This window comes from Cynocephalus volans, chromosome 2 (assembly GCF_027409185.1).
Source record: "Cynocephalus volans isolate mCynVol1 chromosome 2, mCynVol1.pri, whole genome shotgun sequence".
Lineage (NCBI taxonomy): Eukaryota > Metazoa > Chordata > Mammalia > Dermoptera > Cynocephalidae > Cynocephalus > Cynocephalus volans.
This window is the reverse complement of record NC_084461.1, coordinates 122511184-122536021: the sequence shown is the minus strand read 5'-3', so window position 1 is coordinate 122536021 and position 24838 is coordinate 122511184. Positions and strand designations below refer to the sequence as shown.

The following is a 24838-nucleotide window of genomic DNA, read 5'->3' as shown; positions in this document are numbered from 1 at the left end:
GAATGCATGGATCTGAAGGGGAGACTGTTTAAGTTGACAGCAGAGGGGGCAGAGATGAGAAAGCTGGCAGAGCAGGGCAAGCTTCAGACAGGATGTACTGGGCCTGGCTAAGGCCAAGGTCAAGAGACACTAGAGATAGTGTCAGCTGTGGTGGATTTGAGAAAGGGGCAAGATGAGGCCTAGGGGCATGGGGCCACCCTGGAGGGCTTGGAGTTGGGGCTGGAGATGACTGTGGTCTGGGCCTCGTCCTTGCAGAGGTGAGCACTGAGGCTGTGGGAGCTCTGATGAAATAAGGCTCTGATGAGGGCTGGCAAGAGTGTGGGGAACACAGAGTGTGTGAGGCCTCTGACCCAGGACAGGCTGGGGACCCTGAGGCCTGGGTCTGTGATCACCAGGGTCTGATCTGGGGTGTGGAAGGGGGTCTGTGTGAAAGGAGTATCATTAGTAGAGACCTACTTGAGAATCCCAGTAGCCCCTACCATCAGGTATGCTACACAAAATAGCACGTCTGTCACATAGAAGGGAGACTTTGGGCCATGAGCTCTTGGGGGAATCTCTGGGGCTGAGGGAAGAACAGCTGGGGGCTGGACCGGGCCAGGCTGCTGAGCCATGGGCTGGGGAGTGGAACCGCTCCTGCCCTCTTTTCCCCCTCACACACTCAGGACATCGGGAGGGTGAAGGTCGGCCTGCAGTCTGTTTTCTCACTGGCCTCCTCCGGCTTGGTCCTGGGCCTGACTTCCTTGGGTGTTAGGCATTCTCCTGGCTGCTGCCAGTTCCCTCACTCATTCACTCAGTCATTCTTTCATTCATTCCACGAATCTGATTGGGTCCTGCTACGAGTCAGGCATGAAGTGGAAACCAGAACAGCAGGGGAGGGGGAGACCATGACAAATAAGTATTCGGTGTGATGCCACGTGAGTGCTACAGGCTGTGAGGAAAAGCAAAGACGACAAGGGGGTGATGGGTAGCAGTGAAGCCTCTGAGGAAGTGCTGTGTGACAGCATGGTGGTGAGCCTTGCGGGGGTCTGGGCAGGTGCTTTGTAGACAGGGAAGAGTTGAGCTGAAGTTCCTCGGGCAGGAACATGGCTGGGGTGTTTCAGGGAAAGCAGTGGAGGGCAGCGGCCTGGAGCAGGGTCAGTGGGAGGGAAGTCAGAGGGGAGGGCAGCCTTGGCGGCTCTGGTCAGGACTTGAGTTCTTTCTTCAAGGTGGGGCCACTGACGGTGGTGAGCAGAGGAGAGACCTGATGGACTTGCGCTTTCACAGACTCTCTTGCTGTGGGGAGAGTAGGCACGGGCAAGGACGAGCAGGGAGCCCAGTGTGGAATGCAGTTGCGAGTTGGTGACAGGAGGTGGTGGTGAGAGGTGCGCAGATGCCAGCTGGGCCAGAGGACCTGCCAACATGTGCGGTGTGAGGAAGGGGTGGCTGATGGAGCCTTGTGGGGGGCTAGAGCAAATGGGCGTCCGGAGGTGCTGTTTATAAAAGCGGGGAGGACAGAGGAGTGGGGGAAAGATTAGGACTTTGTAGTGGCCATCATTTGGATGTTTATATTGAGACATCAATAGGACAGTCAGATGAGATGACAAACAATCAGCTGGGGCCGCTGGAGCTCAGAGGAAGAGGAGGAGAGACCTACGGAACTCATAAAGGCAGGAGAAACCATAATGAGAGAAAGAAAAAACTGCTCTCAGCGTTCCGGGCCGTGGCTGCTTTAATGCTGGAGCACATGGAGCAGGAGCTAGCAGAAGCTGCAGCTGTGCCCTATAGATGGAATTACTTGGAGGCGGAAGGTGAGAATAGGACTTTGGTGGCCCCCAGGACAGCAAGACCACTAACAGGGTTCCCATGGACCCACACAGGAGCGAGGAGCCAGAACAGCTGAAAAAAGGGAGCCACTCAGGCCGGTGAGTCAGCGCAAGGGATGCGCATGGCCCATCCCATGGGAAGTGTTTGGAGCACCGGCGGTGGGGGAGACGTGCCCACCAGGAGAACACTGGGGGACAGCCAGTCTGCCCCCAGTCAGCGCAGGACCACTCCGAGGAGACCAGTCGAGAATGCAGAATTGCATGGGGTGCAGTTTGATGAAAAAACTCAGGCCCAGATCAGAGTTTCTACACAACCCAGGTGCACCAAGTACCTGGAGAGCCGGAAGTACCTATAAGGTCAACCATTAAACCCTGAGCTGCACAAAAAGTCTTCCCTAGGGAAACAGCAGCAGAGCAGCAATTTAGCTCAACCACACATCTCAAGTACTGGTTCCCACAGGAAGTTCCCCCATTTTAGTAGTAAGCAAAGGACAAAAATTTAGTTCTGGCCCAGGCACGCCATGAATGCCTTGGGGCCCACCAGGGGACATGAGGTATGGAGCCAGGGGCAGGACCCCTGCCCACAACCAGGCTTATCACGCCAGCGCCTCGGGGCCTGCCAAGGGACCCGGGGCATGGAGAAGGGAACCAGACCCCCGTCCCACAACCAGGCTCACTACGCCAGCACCTCAGGGCCTGCCCAAGGATCCAGGATAAGGAGTTGGGACTGGACCCACCCTCCCACAATGAGGCATGCTGGGACAGCACCTCAGGTCCCAACCGGGGACCCAGGGAATGTAGAAGGGGACCAGACCCCTCCCTCGCACAACCAGGCACACCACACCAACACCTCAGGGCCTGCCCTGGGACAACCCAGGGCATGGAGAAGGGAACCAGACCCCCCTCCCACAACCAGGCACACCATGCCAGCACCTCGGGGCCCAACCTGGGGCATGAAGGAGACCGGATCCCCCTCCTACGACCAGGCACATCGCACCAGTGCCTTGGGGCCTGCCATGGACCCGAGGCATGGAGAAGGCAACCGAAACCCCCACCCACAACCAAGCACACTGTGTCAGCACCTCGGGGTGTGCCTAGGGACCCAGGATAAGGAGCTGGGGCCTGGACCCCCCTCCCACAACCAGGCACACTGTGCCAGCACATTGGGACCCACTCAGGGACCCAGGGCATGGAACCAGGGATCGGGCACTCTCCACAACCAGCTACACTGCCAGTACCATGGAGCAGACCAAAAACATACCTTCCGTGTGGGTGGTCCACCACAGCCACCACGATAACCATGGCTGCAGTGAAGCGGCTAGATGCCACAACCACCACACAGATGGTCCACCAGCCACTGGAGTGAGTTGACACAAGAAGAGTCACCAGCAGTGATAAAGAAAGGAGGAGGATGTCTGTCTCCACAGAGTCCATTCCAGAGTGACAGAAGAGGCATCTGCTCTATGATAGTATTGGGGGACCTGATCATGCCTCTCAGCATTGGACAGATCATTTGGGCAGCAAATCAACAGAGTAACCATTATTCATTCAGAAGGAGAGAAGAAATCTAGGATGATTAGAGGGGGGAGGGAGAGAGGAAAGGGGATGGGCAGGGTTAGACAAGGGGCATAAAGAATAGTTACGATTTGTAACAATATATATGCTAGTAATATTATTTGATCAACATATCTCAATGTTGAATCCTCAAAATATGTATAATCAATTTTGATTCAATAAAAATTTTTTTTAAAAAAGGATAAGTGAATACTACAAACAACTCTAAATAAGTTGTAAAATCAATTTGACAACTTAGAAGAAGTGATGGACCAATTCCTTGAAAAGCACAGTCTTTCACTGCATTAGTTTCTATGTCCACTGTAACAAATTCACACACTTAGTGCCTTAAAACAACCCAAATTTGGGCCAGCCCTGTGGCTCACTTGGGAGAGTGCGGTGCTGGGGGCGCGGAGGCCGCGGATTTGGATCCTATATGGGGATGGCCGGTGCGCTCGCTGGCTGAGCGCGGTACGGACGACACCAAGCCAAGGGTTACGATCCCCTTACCGGTCACAAAAAAAAAAACCCAAATTAATTTTCTTACAGTTCTGTAGGTTAGAAGTCTGACAGTTCTCACGGGACAAAAATCAAGGTGTCACACGGTTGCATTCCTTTCTGCAGGCTCCGGGTAGGATCTGTTTCCTTGCCTTGTACAGTGTCTAAAGGTGCCTACACTCCTTGGCTCACATACCTTCCTCCCTGAGTCTTCACGCCGCATCACTCTCACCTCCTCTTCTGCCTCCCTCTTCAACTTTTAAGGACCCTTGTGATTGCATTGTGCCAACATGGATAAGCCAGGATAATCTATCTTAAAATGAACCAATTGTTTAGCAACCTCAATTCCATCTGCAATTTCAGTTGCACTTTGCCATCTAATGTAATATATTCACAGGTTCCAGAGATTAGGATGTGGGCATCTTTGGGGAGCCATTATTATGCCTGCCACAAACACTCAAGAATAAATAGATAACCTGTATAGTCCTACATCTATTAAAGAAATTCAATTCATAGTTTAAAACCTTCCCCAAAAGAAAACTCAAGACCCAAATGGTTTCACTAGCAAATTCTAGCAAATAATACCAATTCTATGCAATCTCTACCACACTTCCAAACTCATTTAATGAGGATAGTTCATGGAAAGTTGTACCAGCCAGCTGTCAAAAAAAAAAAAAAAAAAGTTCATAGAATGATTTATATTCTTTAATTCTATTTCTCCATGAACTTTTTGAAGTAACCTTGTACTATCAATGAACAGTTGGAAATAAGATCTTTAAAAAAATTTATAATAGCATTAAAAAATGAAATATGTGTAGGATTTTATACTGAAACACAAATAGGTGCAGGATTTTATGCTAAAACCTACAAAATACTGATGAAAGAAATCAAAGAAGATCAGGATAAATGGGGAGAGATACTGAGTTCATGGGTTAGAAGACAGTACTGTTAATGGAATCTATAGATCAATTTTGTGGAAACCAACACTGGAATTTTTTAGATATCAGGAATCTTATTCAGAAATGTATATGGAAAAGAAAAAAAATGTATATGGAAAAGAAAAAAATGTATATGGAAAAGAAAAAAATGTATATGGAAATGCAAAGGAACTAGAATAGGTGAAACGATTTTGAAAAAGATGAAGACAGTTGGAGGGCTCACACTAACTGATTTTAAGACTCACTGCAAAGCTGTAATGATCAAGTCGGTGTGGCATTATTCAAAGGACAGACACAGATGAATGAATCACAATAGGTAGTTCAGAAACAGACCTACACAATATAATTAATTGATTTTTGTTAGAGGTACAAAGACAATTCAGAGAATTGTCTTCACTAATGGGACTGCAGCAGTTGGACAAAAAAAGAGCTTTGATCTTTATACCTAACATACAAAATTTAATTCAAAATCAATCATAGACCTCAATGTAAAATAATAAAACTTTCAGGAAAAAACAGGACAGAAATCTTTGTGACCTGGAGTTAGGCAGAGTTCTTAGATACAATACCAAACTCACCATTCATAAGATTTAAAAATGGATATATTGGACTTTACCAAAGTAAAAACTTGTGTGAAAGAAATTAAGAATAAAAATATAAGCCACAAACAGGGAGAACATATTTGCAAATCACATATCTGACAAAGGATTTGTATCCAGAATATGTGAAGAAGTCTCAATACTCATCAGAAAAAAAAGTCAACCCAATAAAAAAAATAGGCAAAGGATTTGAAAAGATATTTCACAAAGATATACAGATGGCAGAGAAGCACGTGTAAAGACGTGCAACATCATTAGTTAGGGAAATGCAAATTAAAACCATAATGAGACACTACTGCACACCTACTAAAGTAGCTAAAAAAAAACCAAACCAAAACAAAGCCTGACAATACCAAGTGCTGACAAGGCTGCAGAGTGGCGGGAGCCCTCATTCCCTGCTAGTGGGATTGCAACGTGGTGCAGCCCGTGTGGAAGAGAGTTCATGGCTGGCTGGTACAGGGATCTGGACCTTTGACCTTGGTATAGTTCAGTAGTTTCTTATAGTTAAACATATACTTACCATACAACATAGTAATCTCACTCCCGGGTATTTACTCAAGATAAGCAAAAACCTATGTTCACGATAATGCTTATAACCACTTCAATTGTAAAAATAAAATAAAAACCTGGAAACAACTCAAATGTCCCTCATCTGAGGAATGGATAAACAAATGATGATACATCCTTACCATGGAATGCTAGTCAGCAATAAAAAGGAATGTGTTCTTCGTGTATACCAATATGCATGCATCTCGGAGGCATTATGCCGACACACACAGTGTGCAATATGTAGCCAGACTCGAAAGTCTACAGACTGTGTGATTCATTTAGATGACATTCCAGAAAGGGCAAAACTGTATAGAAAGGGGGTTGCCAGGACTTAGGGTATGGGGATGTTTTGACTTCACTGGAGTAGCACAAGGGAACCTTTGCGGGGAGGTGATAGAACTGTTCTGTATCTTCCTTGTGATGGTTATGGGACTGCATTTGTCAAAACTCAGAATTGTACACCAGAAAGAGTGAATTTTACTGTATGTAAATTTCAACCTGAATTTTAAAAAGGCAGTAAATACTGAAAACTCATCCTTTCCTAATTACTTTAGTACATTTTACCATTTTCTGTGCTCTTGAAGTTACTGATATCTGTTGTGTCTGGGTGGTGGAAATACACATAACTGCGCTCCTGCACCTGTCTTCCCAACGCCACATCAGGACTTCAAAGTGATGGCTTGAAATCTGATGCGGTAGAAATACTTACACCATGGAAACTGGGAAATGCTACTGATCAAGGCTTAATATATTGTTTTGTTGATTGTCTATACTTAAGAAAGTGATAAAGAAAATAATAATGCCAACTAATGTAACTATAGCAGTTACAATGGCACAGAAGTGGAGGAAATTGTCTTACAATATCAGACAGCTACTGTCTGATTCAGCAAAGAGGTTGCTCACTGACAAAAAGGTGAAACCCCAACATAACGTTTTTGCGGTTTCACTTTCGTCTTACTCCTTAAGGTAAACAAATACCAAACAATGTTCATGTCAGAAGTAGACTTGTCAGCTTGCAACCATGGAGGCAGGAGTTCAGCAAAAATCAGTGAAAGCCCCTGTAAGAATCAAGTGGCTAAATGGAATGTAAAGATTATGTGCATTTTATTATTATTTGTAAATTGTGTGCTGTAATTCCTTCAGAGCAGTAAAATGTATAATAAACAAATACACAAGGGGTCTTCAAAAAGTTCGTGGAAAGATTTGTATTATCTGTTTTTCCACAAACTTTTTGAAGTGCCCTCATATGTATATACACATGCATCCTACCCCAGCCCACCCTGGAAAGCTGGTTGTTAAACATTTGCCCTCCCGCCTTCTTGGGAGTTATTGGCCTCGAGGCTGCCCTGGCTGAACAGAGACGAGAACCCAGATCAGAGCCCTGGCCACCTCCACGTCAGAGGGCAGCAGGGAGGAGCAGGGGTGGATGAAGGGTGTGGAACCATGGAAATCTAGAGGTGTGACAGGGAGGGGGTGGTGGCCACCGGTGTCATATGCCACAGAAGGGATGACGGAAACCAGGGGGCTTCAGAGGGACTAGGTCGTGAGGCTGAGTGGCGTGCCTGGACCACTTGCCGCTAGGTGACGTGGGTGAGGGCTTTTGCCTCTGAGTCAACTTCTTCAGCTGTAAAGTTTGAGGGGCAGGAGTAGCGCTGACCTCGCAGATGTGAAGATGAAATGGCGGAAGTGGGAAAGCCCCACCGCGGGCTCCAGGTGCCCAGCACGTGACAGATGCTTTCTCTTCCTTCCGTGGGGGCGCAGCCCTGGCCGTGGTGAAGCTGCAGAGATGCGGGGGACGCCTCTGAAGTAGCTGCCCAGGAGCCATGAAGCCACTGCAGGGTGGTCGGCAGGGCAGGGAAGAGGGCGGAGCCATCCTGGGATGCTGCAGGTGCCGCCAGCCAGCGGGGGCTGTGTGGGCGCTGGGGCCTGGCGAGCCAGTGTGGTGTGCTGGGGAGGCGCCACGGGGCGGAGGGAAGTGGGACTCTTGCCTTTGGTCCTTTGCTCCCCCAGGCCACAGCTTGAGGGGGTGTCACCGAGGCTGCTTAGAGCAGGGGCCTGTGCGGGGCGGAGGGAAGTGGGACTCTTGCCTTTGGTCCTTTGCTCCCCCAGGCCACAGCTTGAGGGGGTGTCACCGAGGCTGCTTAGAGCAGGGGCCTGTGCTGGCTGAGAAGCAGGAAGTGTCAGTATGCCGAGGGGAGGCAGCCCCCTCAGTGGATGTCAGGGCTCCCGCTCCCGCTGGGACCACGCCTGTGAGGACACAGAAGAGGGTTTCTGGGTTTCTGGGCAGGGCCTCTGGGCCTCAGCTTTGGTTCTCCAGGGCTCTGGTGCCTCCCCAGCTGCCAGCGTTTTGCCGTCCAGTGTCTTTTGTTAGATTGGTTTTAATCAGTAAATGGTTTGCATTGTCCCACAACTATTTATCAAGAAGGCGCCAGGCCCTTTGCTGGATGGTGTGGGTGAACAAAGCCCACACGGCTGTCCCCTGAAGGAGCTCCCGTCAGTCAGGTGAGGACTGGTGTTTCCCATTGTGGTTCAAGGGGTGACTTTAGGTGATACTTCAGGATGAATGTTTATTAAAATGTTATTTTAATGCACATTAGGAAAAATGTAATTAGCACATCAAACATGATTTCACACATACTGCTTAGGAGGAAACTAAAACATAAGTTAGACTTTTTAAGTAAATAATGGCACTAGGGGTGGGATGAGTCTATGGCAAAGGTGATGACAGGAGTATGCAATTGACCGATGTGTGGGGAAGACTCAGTGCCGTGGGCTCTGTGACGGGCTCACAGTAACTGCCTGAACAGGGCAGGATGGCTGCAGCCAGCAGGGCCTGTGCTGGACACTGCAGAGACGCAGATTGGCCAGTGGGGTAGGGGCAGCGGGCAGTCTGGCAGAGGCTTGACCCGATCAGATGTGTTTGAGTGCTGAGGGCTGAGGCAGGAGGCTGATTCAGACTTACAGTGATCCAGATGAGGGCTGGGCCTTAGCCCCTGCTGGAGGGAAGGGGGTGGGTTGAGAGCTGGGGAGGGAGGTAGTCTGGGTGGGGATTGAGGACTTGTTGGGATGCAGGGTTGTGGGACATCAGGTGAAATAGTTGGGGACAGATCTGAAGCTCAGGCTTGGAAGACAATTTTGAAGTGTGACAAACTGATGGCAACAAAAGCCATGAGACTGTCCCGGAGTCAGCAAGAGGAAGAGGCCAAGCAGAGGGAGGCCAGAGCTTCAGGGCCCTTCCCCAGCTGACGATCATGTGGCAAGAATTTCTCTAGTGCCTTCCATGCAGAAGTGTCCAAGCCCTGGAGATTCAGTGGTGGACAAAATACAGATTGTCCTCTTCTGTGGAGTTTACAGTACAAACAGATGTGTATGTGAAGCAGCTCAATGCTGTGAAGAAAGAGGGCAGAGTAAGGATTTGTCAGAGGTGTTTTTGCTAAGGTGACTTCTAGTGAGAAGTGAGAAGCGTGAAGGAAATGCTAAAGGAAGCATAGCACATCTCCGGGGAAAGTGCCTTCCAGGCAGGAGAACCACACACACAGAGGCAGGACGTGCTTGGCATGTTCAAGAACTCCACAGAGACTAGGGACAGAAGCAGACTGACAAAGAATAGTGAGAGAAAAGGCCAGAGGGGGCAAGAAGACATTGGAACTGTGGCTTTACGAGGGACATGGAAGCTACTGGAAGATTCGACCTCAGGGAATGACATGAACTGGCAGGTTTCATAGGGATTGTTCTGACCACTGTGGGAAGAGAGGTGGGACAGGGCTGTGCAGCTGCCTGTGGCAGTCCCCCTCCTGGCACTTGCAGCCTCGCGTTGTCTCCTCCCACAAGGTTCCAGCATCAGTGTGACCAACAGAATACAGAAGTGATAAGGAATCACTTTCCAAATCAGGTTTTAAAAGAACACTGTGGCTCCCATCTGGCTGCCTCTCGGATCACTCACTCTGGGGGAATCCAGCTACCATGTCGTGAGCTGCTCCATGGAAAGGCCCACGTGGCAAGAACTGAGGCCTTCTGCCAACAGCCTTCAGACCAAGTTGTGTTCAGACCTCAGCCTTAGCTGACATCTTGGCTACAACTTCATGAGACTCTGAATCAATCAGAACCCTCCAGCTAAGCAGCTCCTGGATTCTTGGCCTTCAGAAACTGTGAATAAATATTGCTTTAGCTGCTAAATTTTGGGGCACTGTTACACAGTAATAGATAACTAGTAACATGTTGGCTAAGACCAGGTTATAGTAAACAGAGGTGGTGATAAGTAGTTAAATCTTAAAGGTAGAGGGTTGATTTTCAGGCATTTGGCTGGAGAAATGAGGCGACTGGTAGTGCCACTTATCGGGGTGAGAAAACAGCACGGAGGGTTTGAGGGTGTGTAGTGGAGAGTAGAGATGGCGAGCACAGTTTCGACAGGTCAAGTTTGAGATATTTATCAGACATCCACGTGGAGCATTTAGGAGGCAGCCAATTACAAAAGTCAAGTTCCCTAGAGAAGTCAGTCATCTGGATGGTATTTAAAGCCAGGAGTCTGGCTGAGATGACAGAGAAGAGGTCTGAGTACTGTTGCAGCTTCTAAGAACTAGAAAAAGGAGGAGCCCCCAGTAAGGAAGACAGAAAGCCAGAGTAAAGAACGCTCAGGAAGGAGAGTGTTCCTGTGGGCCACTTGTAGGTGAGGCTGGTAAGATGGGGTTGAAGAGTGAGCTAGTCTGTGTGACACTGTCACATTGTGCAAGGCAAGGGCGATGGTAGTAGAGTGGGCAAGACAAGAGGTGACTGGAATGGCAGACAGAAGTGAGGAAGAGACAACGAGGACAGACATCTCCTTAGGGAGTTTTGCTTAAGATGGGGATGCTAGCTGGGAAGGTCCATGGGGTCGGGGCGAGGGCAGCTGTTATCATGGCATGGTTGTGTGCTGATGGGAGTGATGCACAACACAGAGGAGATGCTGTCCGTGGAGGGGTCAAGGATGCTTCCCAAGCTTTGACTTGAACCTTGAAGAATGGATGTGTGCATTCCCAAGGTGGGAGTACAGGGTGAGGCTTTCAACAGGATAAGGGCATGGCCCTCCTCACCCTGGTGGGCTGAGCCTGTAAGGCCCCGCAGCCCTCAGCCTCTGGCACAGTCTCTCTCGCTGGGCAACACTGTCCTGAGAGAAGGGCCCAGAGCACTGCAGATGCTGTGGGCAAATCCATGACTTGAAGGCAGAAGAAATGACTTTGGCTTCTTAGACTTGGTTTCATAGTGGACTTTATTGGGAAAAGTTAGTGTAAAAACATTCAAATTCATAAAATTTAAATAAGGCAGTAAAAGTAATCGCTATAGTAATCACAAATAAGGTAAAGTCTAAATTATTCCATAAGCAAACACTACTTTGTCAGGCTTCTGTTGCAAGCCCAAGGCAAGAAACATTGCAATTATTAGAAGTGAGCTCAGTGATGAATTTGCATTTGAAGCTGGAAGAAAGGAGAAAAGCATGTTCTGATTACAGCATCCCAACATTCTAGCCTGAAAATGCAACTTTATTAATGTCCTGCAGCAGAGTACATTAGTAATTGTAACCATGCATTAAAATTCTCATTTTACGTCATAAAGAGAGTAATCAGTTTTCTTCATGATACGTTATGTTTTGCTGAGCTTCACATGGTTTGTCCCTCTGAAGACCCTTCTGGGAACACTTCTCATGGGACTGCTTCCTAAGATGCCCATGTTGTTTACCTCAGGCCATCTTTGGTCATTTCAAACCAGTCAAACTGCCTGAACCTAGCGCTGGAGGAAGCCACCCTCTCCGGAACCAAGGCTGAGTCAAATCCCCTTCTTGAACCCTAACACACACCACTAAGACAATGGGCATCACAATTTGGTCAAGAGTGTTACTAACAAGTTAATGTAGATTCTCTTTGGTTATGGAATTTTTATTTTTATTTAAGCTTATAAAAAATATAGCTAGAAATATGCTCCTGAACTCTAAAAGCGTTTCTGACTGACTTAAACACAAATATGTCCTTATAAAATTCACCAGGTTCAAAATCTGCCTGTTTCTCGGCGGAATCTACCATCATCAGTGTTCTATTTAGCAAATATATCTGGATGAAGAAGTGACTGATCTTCAAGGGCCCCGAGGAGTGGGGGCAGCTGGCTTGGGCAGACTTAGATGCTGTCCATGGCTTTGAACTCGCTGAGGGCCTGCACGGGATTCACGTGCTTCTTCTGAGATGCCCGTTTAATCTTGGTCTGTGTCTCATCCTGTTTCTCTCTCTTCACCAAGGGCTTTTTCTCTGGTGCCTTCATCTTCCAGGACACAGCAGGAAGGTTGAGGGAAGCCATGCCCTGAGACTTCTGGTATTTGGTGGAGGCCACGTAGGACGCCTTCACTGTCTGCACCACAGCATTCATCAAGTTCTTGGCTGCCTGGATCAGGGACATGGCACTGTCCACCTAAGAGGCACAGACAGGGGGTGGTGAGGAGCACAGGCTGAAGCTCAGCCCTGCCACACAAGTGGCCTGACAGGAGGAGTGCCCCTCCAAGATCAGGGCAGGTCCCAGAGCTGCACCACAGTCCCCACCTCCCAATTCCTGTTTAACCCTCTCAGTAGCTGTTCTGTCTAAACAGCCTGGAAACATCTGCCTCGCAGATCCTTTGAAGAAGAAAAAGTGATGGTAACAAATACATAAGGCACTGCCACCTTGCCCATACCCCCACTCAACAGGTTTTATTCACTCAAACCAACTGGAAGTGGATCCTCATGTTTCTTTTTGGCACTGTGAGTGATCCTAGAGCTGTAACCACAAGCACCATGAATAGCTACAGAGGAGGAGGAGTGGAGTCAAGCCACTGGAGACAGACCCCCGCTTCCCACGCTGCTTTCAGTCATGACAGGGTCTCCTCCCCTCATTTAGAGAATATGGAGACCGCCCCCAGAGGCATTTATGATGTAGCAAATGGTATCAATATGTTCAACATAAAAAGTATTTCTTTTAAAGGAAATTCCAGATTGTGGGGCTGATACCACCAAGGTCCAGGATTCAATCCCTGTACCAGCCAGCCACCAAAAAAAAAAAAAAAAAAAGGAAATGAGGACTCAGTGGAGCCCAGTACACTCAGCACAACCACTTCTTTCCCCTGCCCAAGGTGAGCAGTGGCCCAGAACTGGTAAAAGAAAAAGGAAGAGATACTACTTAGGGACTTTGAGGGGGTGGAGGATTTTTAAGAAAGCAATCTATTTATGTCTACTTTGCAAATTTTGAACAGGATTGATTCCTCTCTGGGGGAAGAAAAGCAAGAAAATAAAAATATTTTTCCCCAGCAAATGGCCAGCAACAGGGAAGAGGCCAGCCCTTGTAATGGCTTCCAGGCTAAAAAGAGCTGCAGTTCAGCTGGGAGCAGATGATGTGTGCCTTGGCCTCCAGGGACTAAGACGAAATTTGGGGTTTCTGCACAGCACATGCTCCCCGTCCAGTGCAGGTGAGGAGTGTATGTGGACAAGTAGGTACTTTCATTGCAGACAAGGTCAGTACATTCCCACTGACCATCTTTTTTCACAGATAACACTTACCCCGGAGACGACAAGCTCTCCACCCAGGTTCTGCACCTCGGCCTTGACTTTGCTGCAGATATTGAGCTGGTGGCAGTAGAGGGCGATGCGCTGCAGGTAGGCCAGCAAGTCCTGCTTGCAGGCAGAGTCTGGGCACTGATAGAAGAGCAAGCTTAGCACCAAGCACTCCAGGCCTGACCCAAACAACACACCCCACCCCCAGGTCTATTTCTGAAAGGCTGTGTGGCACTAACGTAATTCCTTTCTTCTTGCTGGAGCAAAGGGCAAGAGAGAGGAATCATCCGATTACCTGGGGCAGTCACATCCCTAGTCTCTTCTCTGCCTGGTGATGGAGGTAAGTGGGAGGATAGAAGTCATTCATGGAAACTACTCTACAGCCAACACTGTGCAGCACACTCAAATACCTTCTGAGCCATTCTCTAACTCCATGACAACAGAGAAACCACCACAGCCACGGATTCCACCTCAGACCTTGCAGAAGGGTGGAAGCCCATGGCCCTTTAAGGTGAGAAAGAGCCTCAGCAAGGAAGAGCCTGGTTATGAAGAAAAGTCAGAGTGTTCTGAGCTAGGTTAAATAACCATCCAGACAAATAGCTTTTCTGCTCAGAGGCACTTTATATGCCCAATTATGATGCACACAATAAATGCTCGATGACAGGAGACATTCACTGAGTAAACCTAAGCAAGAGAATGAGCACTTGGCGATGGTGAGGTACTGACCCGTCATAGGGAAAAGGGCAGCCCCTGTTTAGTTCCTGTCTTGCTGCAAAATGTCAGGGCTGGGCAAGGGGGGGAGATCCTGGAGGAAGACCAGCATAGAAGGCTTTACCCGAAGAAGGAAACACAGTACCTCTTAAGAGTTTATAGCAAGTAAGGCTGGGGCACAGTGAATGATAGAGTGGTATAAAATGAGGCCTTGCAGACCGTACTGGAGACTTTGAATTTTATTCTAAGAAGCCACTGAAGCAGGGCAGAGCTATGTCTGATTTGCATTTTAAGATGACAGCTGTGTGGAGAGTGGAGTAGAGAGAGAACAGGGTAGGTTATCAGGAGAGGCCACAGAAGTCCGGGGAAGTGGCTGTGGAGATCTGGACTGAGCTGGTGTTTGCAGATAGGAAAAGAATGGATAGTTTCAAGACACATTTTGGCCAGCAGAAACAACAGAGCTTATTACTGGATTTCGTGAAAGAGAGGGGAGTCAGGGTTGACTTCACAATCTGTGGCTTGAGTCATAAGGGGCAGCAGCCACTAATTCTGTGGCCTAGATGAGGCTGAGAGTTTGGATACTTCAAGGAAAAGGATGGGGAGGGTTTGTAACTACAGAGAAAAATTGTCTCTAAGAAAGGACTTCTCTGATAATAAGTCTTAGGGCATCAAAAGCAATGCGTTATAAAATTTCCAGGAGGTAAGAACCACATTTTTTTTTTTTCCAGCTGGCTGGTATGGGACTACAAACCCTTCACCTTGGTGTTATAACACCAAGCTCAAACCTACTGAGCTAACTGGCCAGCCCAGGAACCACAGACCAGTATGAGGGAATAAAGGGATAAAGTCTGGGTGGCTGAGAACATGCAGTGCTCAGGACGTGGAAGCCTGTCCCCACTGCGCACATCAGCCTTCCCAAGCACTGGCCAAATGGGCTCCCAATTCTCACATGAAATAAATCCTTTACAAGAGGTTTGTATACATCTGGTTCCAGTGTGTCAGGGTTTGCAGAAGCAGTTCCTGCCCTGAGCTAAAGCTCTGAAGAGAGAGAACTGATGATAAAAAACAGTCAACAGAAGAGGCTGGTTTTAGCTCTTAAATGACGGAAGAGTTCAGGACATGCACACCTGCTCCAGAGATGTGCTCTAGTGCAAACAGGCCTAGCTCTTAAGACTCGTCAAAGAGGAGACGGGAATAAAGAAATCCCTGATTAATCAAGTAGTTTTAGAGATGAGTGACAAGAGTGCTGTGGCCCATGAAAACTATTATTATAGCGGCCTCTGGAATGGACCAGGCTGGGCTGCCTGAGCTCCAGGATGAGCTTAGAGACCCACGTGGCAAATCTGTCACTTACATGGTCAGCAATGGTACGGCCAAGCTTATCCATCCTGGATCCTGCCTCAGCAATTTTCTTGGCAGCACTGATCACATCTGATGTATTTTTTAGTGGTCCTTTACCTCTGAAAAGAGAGAACAGGATCATTGTATATGAAGCCCCACACAGTTGGAATGAGTGGAAGACAGGAGCTGTCTACAAAGTAGCATGGCCTGTAGGGAAGAAAGCTGTCCTCCACATGCGGCCTGGCACGGGGGCTGAGGTACCGCTCACCGGGTGAAGTCAGTCATCTCCATCATAATCATGCACATCTGCTTGGCCAGCACGATGATGTCATTGCCACTGTCATCCCACTTGGATACTTCGGCATCCAGCTTGCTCTTTTCTTCCTGAAAGCTGGCCACCTGTTCCGCAATCTTCGCTTTTTGCTCCTGGGGAAGCTGAGCCATGATTGCCTATAACACAAAGCACAGAAAGCTCTTACATAAACAGAATATGAAGTTCTCACAGTGCATTAGCCAAAACTACTTCCAACAGGCATTCTATGATATAGGTAGGATAATGCTTTAACAGGTTTCAATTTGCCTGAAGGGCTATTTCTTCTCATTTTATGCAGATGTTTGTGGCAACCTGAATTTCCGACCCACTTTCAAGAACAAGTTTTAGTGTGGAAGGAAACAGTCTGAGGGGCAGAAGGCTAATGTGGAAGCTTCGTAATCACACCTCTGCCGCAACAGAATCTGGTTAACGTAGTTCTTTAACAGTTACTTCCTCTGCCTCCTGCAGTGGTGACAGGATTGACAGAAGGGGCTAATGAATATGTGGAGCTCTTTCTCTGGTGGGCCGTGAATGGACATTTCCAACTTTGCAAGGTGAACTGGAAGTGGTTTCAGAATATAAATTGTGAAGAAGGAAAGCAGAGGAGAGTGCTGAGAAATATACATTTTAGCTATCTGACATGGCATTTTATAGTTTTTAAGGCTGCAGTTGGAGGCCTGTTGCCAACTTCCAGCCCAAAGACCCACGGCTGGGGCTCCTCCCTTCTCAGCTTCCCAAAGGGCTCAGGACCTAAAGCAGGGACGTGCTCGCTGTTCAAGATGGATTTCCAAGGAGTGGGAAAAAAACTCCTTAGAAATATTTCTTGGCATCCCCCCAAAAATATAAATGCTACTGATGGAAGACTTAATGACTCAAATGAATGCACTGGCTCTGAATGGTTTTCTTGAATGTACCTCATTTTTTAAAACCCATGAATAATTAAATAGTTCATACCCATGGTATCTCTGAGAGGGGCAAAGGCAGCAATCTTTTTCAAATTTCACAATCCTTTTAACAAACACTGCTTGACTAGATTCTAGGTCTTTCCTAAGCCAGGGCTCAATCGTAAACCAAAGCCCCACGGCACAGCTGAGGAGACACTTTGGAGAAACCTATAATTGACTAGCAGGTGCCACAACTTAGGTTAACTTAACCTGCTGTGAGAGAAAGAGAGGGAGGAAAAACAGTGTTCTGAACACTTCCAGTGTTTTCCTGGAAAAGAAAAAGGCAAGGCATGGTGGAGCCAGGGAAGGTCTGCAGAACAAGCGAGGCTGCCTCAGGGAGCACTTCCTTACCCGGGCACTTTGGCCTGCTATCAGCTGATCATCTTCAGTCTGGACGCTTGTCCTACTTCTGACATCGAAATCTTCCGTCTCAAAGTCAGAGTCATCCAACTCCTCAGGGGTCTGCAACCAAGACAGAGATTAAGAGTCAGACACAACCTTGGGCCTCCAAACTCCAGCCTCCCAGAGCCTCTCGGCCAGATGCACAGAGGCCCAGAATTCTGGACGTTAGTGTACAGTGTTCGGACAGTTGTGCGTAATAGTTAAAACTGCTCTGCATTCACCTGCGAGCCTGGTCTTCTGCTACAGGGTGGAGGGCCCAGTTCCCACCACTGAGTCAAGACTCACTTTCTGTGGATAACATAAGGTTCTCACTTTTTAATGTACTTCCCCGACATGTGCATCTTAAGATAAAAGTGAGAACTGTCCTGGGTGAAAAAGGTACTGTCCTAAACACAGAGGTGTTTTATACAGCATTAAGCAGACTTGTATAACTTTCCTACTTTATGACAAAAAGAAAATTAATTAATATTGGGCCCCTTCAAGTATCAACAGCTGTTTTGAGGAGTAAAAATAGGCAATGTATTTTAAAGTATTTTCTGGACTTTTGTAAAGGAAAGAGAGAGAATACAGTAGGTAACAGATGAGTAAATACCAAAAGAACGGATTACTGGTCCTAGCTCTTTGCTTTTATTATGAAATAAATTTCTTATTTTGCACAAACTACCAGCCTCTGGTGATTAGCTACTGACTTGAAGCATAAGGTCATCTTCTAGCAGGCAGAACAGCTGGGGTTGGCTCTCAGCCTGGCTGGCCAGCCTGTGACAGGAGGGCAGTGAGGTGAGTCCCTTACCTACACCAGGACCTAATCCAAGCCCAGCCTTGCTGTGAGGTTCAAATGAGAGGATGTGTGAGCAGCACTCAAACCATGAAGACCTTGGGTGTGTACATGTGCAAAGGCCGGGCCTGTCCTAGATGAGGTGAGGGCAGTGCATGTATTGTGTTGGAGGGGTCCATGCAAAGCACCAGAGACTTGCAGAGAGCATGTCAGTGCAAGACTGTGGAGTCCTGCTGACTCAGTGGCACAAAACATGATGCCACCACTGGCAATTTTAATGCTGCACCTACAGATACCATTAGCGTTGGTGTGAGATAACTTAAAGAGCATTTCAAAGAAGTACCTCCTAGTAACATCTCTACTTCCTCCTCTCCGTGACAGCCACCTCAGACCCATGAACTGCTCCTGTGCAGAAAAGCAAATAACTCCTCTCTCTCTCTATCAAATACTTGTTGAGCATCTGTGTGCCAAGCACTGTTCTGGGTCCTAGAGATAAAAAATGACTAATGCAAACAAAAATCCCTACTCTCACACATATTCCTAATGGGAGAAATGAAAACAAACAGGTGAATTATATGACATATTAGAAAATGATCAGTGCTACAAATAAATAGAGCCACAACACAGAGTTGTAATTCTGCTGGGTGGTCAGGCAAGGTCTCATGGGAAGGCAGTATGGTAGGAACATGGAGGTAGCTGGGGAAGGAATCTTTGCCTGGGCAACTGAATAAACAGCAAGGAGGCCACAGAAGAGGGACTCACCTCACTGCCCCCGTGTCACAGGCTTAGCTGGAGCCCTGTGAGCAAAGGGGAGAGCAGTAGGAGATGAGGTCAGAGAGGTGACAGGTTCAGGTCCTACAAGGCCTTGCAGGCCAGTGTAAGAACAGAGTGGCATGGGCAGCTTTTGGAGAGTTTGGAGCAGTGGACCTAAATGAAGCTGAAAGGGATCACTCTGCTGTATGAATAATGATGCCGTTGGCACCCAGGGATGGACTAGGGAGACCAGCTGCGAGGCACCTGCATGAATCCAGGTGAGAGATGCTGGTGGTCTGGACCAGGGTTGGCCATGTGTTCAGATTCTCTATTGGGAAGGTAGAGCCAATAGGATTTGCTGATAGATCAGATGTGAGGTATGAGACAAGAGAATTCAAAGGGAATCCAAGAAACGTGCCTGAGCAAGGGAGGGTGGAGTTGCTATCAGCTGAGGGGAACAAGTGAAGGCGCAGAGACCAGGAGCTCCCTCTTGGGTACAGTAAATGTGAGAGGGCGCAGGCAAGCTGGCGGGACAGGTATAGAACTTAGGAGAGTCAGCCTCTAGACAGGACTCTCACGTCTTTACACACCAAAGGAATGAGTGCACACGGAAAAGAGGTGAAAGACTTCACAACAGGCCACACCAATATTAACAGGCTGAGAAGACGAGGAGAAACCAGCAAAGGAGACTGACAAGGAGGAGGACTTTTCCCCTTACAATGGGAGAAGTAACCGTATGCATAGGGAAAGGTGCAGGAGACAGTGGGGTGAACATGGGCTCTAGCACCCTAAGGAAAGGGAGAGCCTCAACCAAGAGCACTGACAAGGGGGGAGGACACAGACACAGGTACAGCAGGGGCAGGTGTTCTACCTGCCTCACTATCCTCAGTGAGACCGGCAAGGCCAGAGAGGGCGGAGGAGGGCACAGCTGGGGGAGGGTGAGGACAACAGGAAGGGGTGAAACAGTCATAGACTCCAGGACCAGGGTGGGAGGAGGGTGGGAGGAAAGTGGGTGGGTGACTTTGCAGGGCACCATGGCCCACTAATGGTCATGGCTTCAGCAGCTTGGTTTGGTGGCTGTGCTGATCTGCCCTGCGCTCTGCAGGAGAGAGCAGAATTTCACTAGGGTTAAATTGTGCAAGGCAAGTAAAGGGAAGTAAGAAGTGGCAAAGGGTGATTATGTTAGTTAACCACAGACTCAAAGCTAGAAAATGAGTTAATCAAGGACCCGAGGGGCTGAGTCAGAGTGACAAATGGGGAGGATCAACTGCCTGAAGGCCCTGGTGGATGCAAAGGATTGTTGGGAGTCACAGTACTAGAGAGTAAGCTGAGCGCTGAAATGGGCTGATGGAGGGGAGGTTGAGGTTGAGACGCTGGTAATGGTGAGGGTATAGCTATGGACAGGAGGTTGCGGTGGGGAAGGGACAAAACTGCAAGAAACTACAAGGCCCAGGATTGGAAGGACGATTCCTGAATTAAGGCAGGAATAGTGTCAGAGAGAAGGACAGTAAGTGAGAGCCAAACTACGATGTCTCGCAGGCCTCTCCCTCTCCTGTCCTTGCTACAGGCCCTCCAGGCTGACCATGCTTCTGCCCTGAAAGGTTTCTTTCTTCCTTTGGTTCCATCACACACACTTGCCTGGTTGTCCAGAAGGAGGTTATGTTAAGACCTCTGTCGTTCTTAAGTTCCTGCACAGCACTAAACATGGTAAGAAACAGCTATTACAGGCCAGGCCCTGTGCTGAACACATTACCTATATTTCATCTCAGTAAAATCATCAAAACTACCATTATCTCCATTTTTAAGAGAAAAAGCCCGAGTCTCAGAGACGTGGGAACTTGCTGGAAGAGGAATCCAAATTCTTGGGAGGTGGTTTCTTGCAACCCCACTTGCTTCCCCAGAGAGTGGGACTCTGGAGCCTGCAAGCATCTCCTAGAACATATGCAGTTTCAGTCCACTTATATCCCCAAAGGCTTTACCCTTAGACATCCAACCATTCTTTTTTATCATAGGGTTTCTTTTATTCTATTTCTAGGTGTTTGCCAGCATGGAAAGAACTTTAGAAACCTTAGAGCTATGTGCATTACCACTGGGATATGTGACTCAGAGACCCTTTCACACACTGAATTATGGCCTCTCATTTTCGGTGTTCGGCCAGACCAGACCTTTGCTGAACATGGGTTCTTCTTCATCACAGCACCAGAATAAAGAAAGCAAAAGCTTCCACCAGCTTGCTGCCCTTATCCGCAACATATCCAGGTGAGCCTGGGGCCTGCAGGAGCAGCCAGCAACCAACCACACAAGCCTCGAACAGTTCTCTTCCTCCTCACCTCAGAGAGAAGAACAGTCTTGCCTGTTTCTACACTGTACATAAATGGGTCCAGCCTGGTGCAACTGCCTTACAAATGGCCTATTTCCAGCTGATTTTCCAGCTACGTTCTGAAGACTGTCATGCTGAAGGGATAAAAAGTGGAATCCCTGTCTACCTTGGAAAGTTTGACTAGGAAACTAGAAGGTATAAATGAAACTTCTTTGACCTGACTAGACCAACAGCATAGTAAAACAGCCATCAATGAGTAGACACTCCATTCCAAATGCCTGCTCTGCAGCTATAGTAGGGCCTGGCTATAGAGCTGGTGGGTGTCCAGGTGGCCCTGGAGAGTGTATCCACAGGCCCCACTCTCAGATTCCAGAGCAACATGCTTACACTCATAGCACTGTGCAAGGGATCAAATGCCATAGGGAAGGCAGCTGTGAGACCCAGGCCTAATACCCTGAGGATGCATTACGCAAGGGTCAGTAGTATCTGAAACCCCTATGTTCATGCCAACCCGGGGTGCCTGGACTTTCAGGTGGTAAGAACTCCTGCTTTATCAGACAGGATTGGTCAAATGGGGCCCAGACCAGGTGGCCCTCCTACTCAGCTATCCGGAGAAGGGCTCAATACTTGGCCATGAGCCAGGGAGCATCGTCAGGGGCTGCCACAGTCTCTAATCCTCATGCTGAACACACTGGGGTGCCAGCATCCTGCCTGCCTGCAGCCCCTTCAAGGAAAGGAGCACTCCATGTGAAATATAACTCTGCCCTGCATGAACAAGTGCTTCCTTCTCTGAAATTAAGAGCATTTATTTTCTGTAGTTTCTAACTCAAAGAGAAGCCTCATATTGTGGTGACTGTTTGCCCTAAATTAAATCATCCATGCCAACTTATGCTAGCTCCCATTCCTGGCCCAAGTTTGGGCTCTAATTTGCAACTAACACTCATTTTAGACAACATAATTAAATATATCTCATTCTAACGGTTTTTGATTCATGGTTTTAATACACTGCCACTGCATCTGCTGAGTTCCAGAATGAGGCACTGCTCGAGTTTAGTAAATGGTAACAAAGAAGCTGTTAAAACGTCTGACATGTAGTTACCCGTATCATCAACACCGCTTTCCTGATGTCCCGGATGCCGTCGTACACCAGGCGGGAAGCGTCGATAAACTCGTTCTCGTCCATAGGCTGGGCCGGGTCTGAGCTGAGGGCTTCCACAGCTGCTTCTACTTGCTCAGTAAAACGTGGCATAACTGTGGAGAAAAGAGGCAGATTAAGCAGAAGACATCATTCCACCAGCCCTCCCTGAATCCCTCAGTCAGACAGAAAGAGGAAAGGCTTATGATGAAGAGCCTCTGCTTCTACCTATGTGAAGGGTATTTATAGTGAAATAAATTAAATGCAATATTTTACAAAGATTCAAATCATCTTTTCTTTGCCTCTGACCACAGTATGCAATATAGGGTTTGGATGGCTGAGATCTTGAAATGAGACTAACTTGAGGCCTTGATTAAGAATGGGACCCACCTTAATTTCGTTTTAGTTTTATTCACTAACAGGAGACTTAAAAGTTCATCTTAAATCATGTGTTTAGAATTTGTCCCATGATTACTCATGAGATACACATGAAGGAAATGTACTTGTGAGGCAGAAATTTGGCTGACCAACTTCTTACAGGTCTCAAGTATCACCCAGAACTCTTGAGAGCACAGCTGGGTTCTGATCTACTTCCTAACCACAGGACCTGGGCTAACAGGATGGCCCGCCCCACCCGGGCCATCTGTGTGTGAGAGGGAGTCTCCAAACCTGTGTTGGAGAGCAGCTTGGTGGCTTCCAGAACCTTCTCTGTATAGACTCCTGGCTCATAGTTGTCCATCTCTGAGGTGACTACGTGAATGACCCGGGCTGCCCGGCCTCGAATTGCCCCAGCTGTGCGGTCCAGCCCATCCACGTCCTTCTCTTGGAGAGCAATGACACATTTGTTCACATCTTCCAAAATGTGATTCTCTGAGAAACAAGCAAAAAAGCTGAATTGGGGAGGAGTCTTTACTGGAAGATAACAATTGTAAACTGGCATCTATCATTTATTGAGTGTTTACTTGGTGCCAGCCACCGTGCCAAAAGCTTTACTGTGTATCATTTCACTGGAAAGCTCAGATTAACTGTTCCACAAAACTCAACCTGTAATCACCCCCAAGAATAACAATCTTCATTTCAGGTTGTTTTTTTAAAAAAGGAGAGATGCCCATCTTTGTTTGAGGCACAGTTGTTCCACAAGCTAGACAGAAACTTCCTTTCACAGAAACCTTAATAACTTCTCTTCCTCTTAAATAATTTTCACTGACCTTATGTCACAAAGGAAGTCTAAATTAGAAGGACAAAAGTTCACTATAAAGCTTTGTCCATCCAGTCCCTCCCCTTTCCCTTCAGGAGATGCTAATGACATTCCCACAATCTACCAAGAAGCCAGCACAGCCCTGGGATAGGAGCAGGTGCTGGAAAGCAGGCTGACACCTCCTCTGGAAGGTGTTGAGGGAGCCCACCTGTGGCAAAATATTTAGTAACCCTCTCATGGTATGCAGATCAACCTGTTGCGATATTTGCAGAGTCCATAGAGGTCCCTTGAATACTGTTAAGCTGACAAGTGGCTCCTACCAGCCATGGAGCTGGATTTGGAGGACCCACCAAAACTATTTTTCCTCAAGGCAAAAAGTTTGACACCCTGGTTTTCCAGAACCCAAGAGTAAAAGGTTTGCTTCTTCAACCTCTTCTGCAATAGCAAAGTGGAAGCAACCACAATGTCCAAGAGAACAGTGCATAAATTATGGATACTATGCAGCCATTAAAATGGATGAGGCAGATCTGTGTGGGCAGACCTAGAAAGGGAGAGGGAATGTTCTCACTGACCCAGAACTGCAGACTACCAGCAAACAAATCATTGATGGGGCTGCCCAAACTCCATGCAGTGGGCGAGCATCACAAAGGAAAGTCCCCAAGTCACCACCTGGCCATTTCTTTCCTGCTGGGAAAGGAGCTTTCTTCAAGACACATAAGAACTCTTAGAAGCAGTGTTTATTAAAGACATGCTCCTTGAAACCAAAAGAATATCTGCCACAATAGGTGAAAGTCTAATGGTCATAGTTCCTCTGGAAGAGCCAGGCAATTATTGTAAATGCAATCTGTTTAAGAAACACATCTGGGCATATTTTTGGCAGCCCTGGCCACTTAATGCTTCAACATGTCATTATCCAGGACTGATTTCTGATTTAATCCTCTTTCAGAAGCCACTGTCCCTTCCCTCACATCCTCTGCTAACATACTCAGTCAAATTTACATGACAATGTCTGGGATGGAAATAACAATAAGCCTGACCTCTTAAGATACCCAAAACAAGAAACTGGTCAAGATGCAATTTCCTCTCATCTCAAAGTGAGCCAGAGGTAAGAGATATGTAGCTGACCTAGCAAAGAAGAGAGCCACTGAGGGTGCCCTGACTTCAGGCTTCAGGATGGCCTGTAGGCCATGAGAACCCTCCTCTCTGTAATTTGTAAGAGACCGAAGGCAGAGACTCTAAAAGGGCTTCTTTGTTCTGAGGTATGATGGAATAAGATGAAAAAAAAAATCACAGGAGCTGGCCGATTAGCTCAGTTGGTTACAGCACAGCTTTCTAACACCAAGGTCACAGGTTTGGATCCCCTACTGGCAAACAAATAAACAAAACAAGAAAAATCACAATGAGACAGAAATCACTAAAGATGTGAACGAACTGAAAAGAGACTTGGTAAAAGCATCTTTCC

General features: G+C 47.6%; 1 protein-coding gene across 1 annotated transcript in view; it reads right to left on the bottom strand.

Annotated features, from left to right (window-relative positions):
• Window positions 1-11167: 11167 nt before the first annotated feature.
• The window catches only part of CTNNA1 (catenin alpha 1), a 164005-nt gene continuing 150334 nt past the window's right edge, over window positions 11168-24838 (bottom strand). The window contains exons 12-18 of the mRNA XM_063085832.1: window positions 22848-23048; window positions 22143-22294; window positions 17145-17255; window positions 15805-15986; window positions 15550-15655; window positions 13491-13625; window positions 11168-12372 (exon numbers count right to left, since the gene is read on the bottom strand). Of these exons, the coding sequence (XP_062941902.1) occupies window positions 12085-12372; window positions 13491-13625; window positions 15550-15655; window positions 15805-15986; window positions 17145-17255; window positions 22143-22294; window positions 22848-23048 (1175 nt within the window). The 3' untranslated portion in view covers window positions 11168-12084. The remainder of the gene's footprint in view (window positions 12373-13490; window positions 13626-15549; window positions 15656-15804; window positions 15987-17144; window positions 17256-22142; window positions 22295-22847; window positions 23049-24838) is intronic.